General features: G+C 40.6%; 1 protein-coding gene across 1 annotated transcript in view; it reads right to left on the minus strand.

Moving 5' to 3' along the window:
* PKHD1 (PKHD1 ciliary IPT domain containing fibrocystin/polyductin) overlaps positions 1-4,635 on the minus strand; it is a 238,627-nt gene that overhangs the window by 92,165 nt on the left and 141,827 nt on the right. The window contains 2 exon segments of the mRNA XM_031060250.1: positions 2,808-2,927; positions 4,611-4,635. The exon segment at positions 4,611-4,635 is cut by the window's right edge and continues 47 nt beyond it. Of these exon segments, the coding sequence (XP_030916110.1) occupies positions 2,808-2,927; positions 4,611-4,635 (145 nt within the window).

A 4,635-nucleotide genomic window follows, 5' to 3' on the forward strand; every position in this document is an offset into this window, starting at 1 on the left:
CCCTGTACTTCTTCACACTAGAAGTGAACACTAAGCATCTATTATTTGCTTTTATGACCCGGAAACTGATTTATTATTTGCTTTTATGACTCTAAAACTGTTCTTTGGGGGCTGAAAGGATTGAGCCAGTCATGCACAGCATACCAGAAGCAAGCTCATGTCTTGGCTTTCAACCAGAAAATCATTGTAGATGGCTCCCAGAAGAGAATTTTAAGTAACCAGAAGACAGCAAGGAGAAAGACACAGCTGCATCTTGCCAGGAGTGAATCAGAAAAGCTTATTTTGGTGTGCATAGCAGCACAAAGTTTGGGTGGTTTCTAGAAGATTTGTTCTCATGAGAACAAACTCTTCACCTTTTTGAAGCCATTTGGAGACATTCTGAGTTTAGCAGGGTCTGCACAAGCCAGTGGAAAAGGGAAGAGAAACATCCATAAAATGCTACAATTAAACATTTTAAAATTGTTGATTTCATTTTAGACTTCGGATCCAAGCAAGGGGCTGGCTTTCTTTGAACTGGAGATTCAAACACTTGTGGCAGCAAAGCAAAGCATGCAAAATGGACAGAAAATTCATCTTGCCTAACTTCATTTTAGTGCATTTAGAGCAACAAATCCAGTTCCCTCATCACCTGGTGAGGACCATGACTTTCATTTAAGACCCTGTACTCGGTTGACTCCAATGCCAGTGAGTGTCTCAACACCTCCAAACCAGCAGGACTGAACAGGGAGAGCAGAAATAAAATAGAGAGAGGGTGACCAGAAAAGGCAGAGATTAAACAAAATTGGTGGTGTGATAGACAGCTTGTGTTTTTGTTCATGTCTTTGTTCTCAGGATAAAATCAAAGGAGGATTTCAGAAGGGCCCTGGAGAGGAGAATTTCTGCACATCACAGATTTCTGCACATCAACCAACACACACATTTACTCTGGCAATGGGAGTGAAGAGATTTTTTTATAGAATCATAGAATCATGGAATAACCTGGCTTGGAAGGGACTTACAAAGTTCACTGAGTTCAGCTCCTGGCCCTGCACAGGACAGCCCCAAGAACCCCATTGTGTGTCTCAGAGTGTGATCCAGACCCTTTCCCAGCATCATTGCCTTTCTCTGGAGCTCCAGCTCCTCACCTTTGCAGGAAACACAGAAGAGTTTTATTCATCGTGCATCACAAATTCATCCTTCATCTCCTACTCTTGATGTGATCTAAACAACAGAACTCCAAACCCTCAGCCAAACCTATTTATTTATTATTTTTTTATTCTCTGCTTCTGTGAAAATTGTGATTTGCCTCTCTGCCTCTTCATATCTGCATCTGACACATGATGGTGAGGAGTGGAATGTTCTGGTCTTATGGCAGTAATGGGCTGATATTGGTGAACCAGTTATCACAGAATCACAGACTCATTAAGGCTGGAAAAGACCTCCAAGACCATCAAGTCCAACCTGTGACCAATCCTCACCTTGTCACCAGCCCAGAGCACTGAGTGCCACATCCAGACCTTCCTTGGACACCTGCAGGGATGGGGACTCCACCACCTCCCTGGGCAGCCCCTTCCAATGCCTGCCCACCCTTTCCATGCAAAAATTCTCCCTGAACTCCAACTTTATCTCCTCTTCAGCTCAATGTAACTTCCCCCCAAAAGTGAAGAAAAGTAATATTTTAAAAAGTACAGGCTTGGGGTTTTTTTTCATATTTATCAGAAAATTGAAGATTAAACTAAATACATATTGAAGGCTGATCATAATTTGTAATGTAACCTTCAAATTTATATATATATATATATATGTGGAAGGAAATGTTTGTGTTGGTATTTGGGCATGGAATTTCAGTCATGGTTAGGGTTTAAATTGATATATATATAAAATCTTTAATGACACAGGCCAGAGAAGCTCTAACCATGACTGAAGCTCCATGCCCAAATACCAACACAAAGATTTCCTTCCACAAAAACCATAAACCAAAACCAGATAGGAGAGGAATAGACATGAGGTGGTGTTATCCATATTCCACTTTTCCAGAAGTGAAGCTGTGGTAGGCAGAGAGACTTAACTGGTTTCAAACAAATGAGAAGGAGACAGCATCAGGTTCTAGAATATTTCAGGTACATATCAATAAATATTACTTGGAAATTCAACAATTATATCTGGAAAGGAACTCAGGACCTCATGTAGTCCAACTTCTTGATCAAAGGAGAGTCAGCTCTTATGTAAAATGGTTACCACAAGCTTTTCTGCAGATTTTATTGCAAATTCCCTAATAAATTTACTAAAATCCAGTTTTCATGCAGCAATGTTTTATGATGAACAGGGATTTAAATGTAACTGAACTTGAAATACAGGCCTAAGCGAAAATATCTAGGAGGCATCCATGGCAAATAGTTTGAGAAATTATCATTGATAAGTAGGAATTGCAACAGAAAAATAAAATGGAAGGTGATGCAGAAATGTAAAATATGATCCTTGCACAAAACACAAAGAGAGATGGGTGAAGAGATGAGCTCTTTGCGAGTTGTGGTTCTGGGTCTTACAAGTTCTCATCTGAATTAAGGTCCCTGTACATACTCTAGCTTGAAAGTCAGCATAAGTGCTTGTGTTCATGTATATCTGAAAATGGAAAATAATGATCATTCTCTTCCAAAAACTACATTTTTGTACTGCAGTCTGAGTGACAAGGAGCAAATGTGGGGTCCTGCACATAATGGAACGGCCACCAGGGCCAAGGAGCCCATATTGGAACACAAATATAAATCCCAAAGTAGGCAGAGCCCAGCACCTCCACAGAAATTAAACACCTTTCCTTCCTCACATACTTGGCAAGATGATGACATCTTCCCCAGGGCCTGGGATGCTGCCATTGGATCCACCCCAGCCTTTTCCCACACCATTCCACGTCTCTGGGAGTGACCATTTCAAGATAGCACTAGAAGGAGCTACAAAACAGAACACATAAAGACAGAATTATCATTTTTTGTAGCTGGAAGAATTACCATTTCTTTGATAGTCAAGCATCTGTGACATTAACATCTTCCTTTAGTCACTTCTATCTGTTCTTTGTTATTTTCCATGTTTAAAGAAAACTGTTTGATTGAATTCCCAGGGCACGGGAATTTCCATACTTTCCCGAAGTATGAAAAATTTAAAATTATTAGTGATCAACTCCTACAAGCCGTTTTCCCATTCCAAGAGGTGACCAAGATTTGCCTTGGAAAAGCAGCTTGACCTATATACACACAGAAACTCCTGCTCCTTCTCCAAAATTTTCTTTTTCAGGTCAATCCAAAAGAAAAATCCTGAGACTTAGGAAAATATTGGAAGAAACTGAGCTCGCAAAAAGCAGGTTCTTGACTTGAACTTGTATTTTAGAGAGCTAACTAGCCAGGCTCCATAAATGAATTGTCCCTAAGTTTGTTGTCCCTAAGGAGAGGAAGGGAAGCCTTCAAGGGAAAATCCTGCACACTAAGTTTAGTAAATCCTAGACTAATGCAGGCAGGGCCTCCCTCTGGAGGCCTCTGCAAGCACCTACTTCTGTCCTTCCACTCTAAAGGGAATTCTGGCTTTTTTTTTTCTTGAGGAGAGCTCTTTGGGGATTGAAAGGGAATGAAAATATGGGAGCAAGCACATGCCCAAGTTTTGGGGGCTAGACCCAGCTCAATAATGTTCTGGTGTACAAAAAACCTCTATTGTCAGCACAGGGAAACAGAGAAATTAAACCCATGCTGAGTTCATTAAGTTTGGGTCTGTCTCTCCAATCATCTGTTTGTTCTGGGAGAAACACCCTGCCAAAACGTCTCTAAACCCATTTTCCACATAAGTGATTATTGGTAATACACAACATAGCAAGGCAGCTGATATGGCGCCTTAAGTTTTAGCTTTCACATTTTTCAGATTCTGTTCTGCCTTAGTGTGTGACTCTGAACTTCATGTACAGTGTTAGCAAGTTCTCCTCACAGCTCAGCCAGACAAAACAATCCTTTTCCAGCCTGAGAACCAAGGACACCATTGCAGCTTCAGGTCCAAACAGTGTAAACAACAGCAAATTAAAGAGAGCAATCTGGGAGGATGGGACTTCACAACCTGGACCTGTAATTGGACAATTAACCCCAATATGTAAATGGACCAAAACTTATAAAAGTGGGAAAACTCATGACCAGTCATCCATTTTGGGTCCATCTTGGGTCCATCTTGGACCCAAGATGTCTATCCCCTGTTCCATGTAGCCTCTCTAGGCAACAATACCCAAAAATATCAAAATTTGGAGGTGTCCCTTGTCTCTGGTATATTTTTCTGTCTGATTCAACATGAAACTGTGCAGTAATATCAGACTGTGGAGCACTAAAATACTCTGTAGTCTACATTCTCCATGACCTTTCTGATCTGCTGTGGTATTTCCCAGGGAAAGTTTATAGTGTTTTATACTGTGGAATCACACATTTGTCTTGAGCAATGGTAGATAGGGCTCAATGAAACGCCTAAATGAATACCAAGAGCTTCTGTTGGCTTGATAGATGTACAAAATATTGAAGTGAAAAATAGCAATTTACTCCTGAAAAAGCCATAAAAAAGAAATGGTGTGACTCCCAGACCAATGTTTTCTGACACAGACTATCACATACCTGGGGTTTGTAAATCCACTCTTTC

This window comes from Geospiza fortis, unplaced genomic scaffold (assembly GCF_000277835.1).
Source record: "Geospiza fortis unplaced genomic scaffold, GeoFor_1.0 scaffold106, whole genome shotgun sequence".
Lineage (NCBI taxonomy): Eukaryota > Metazoa > Chordata > Aves > Passeriformes > Thraupidae > Geospiza > Geospiza fortis.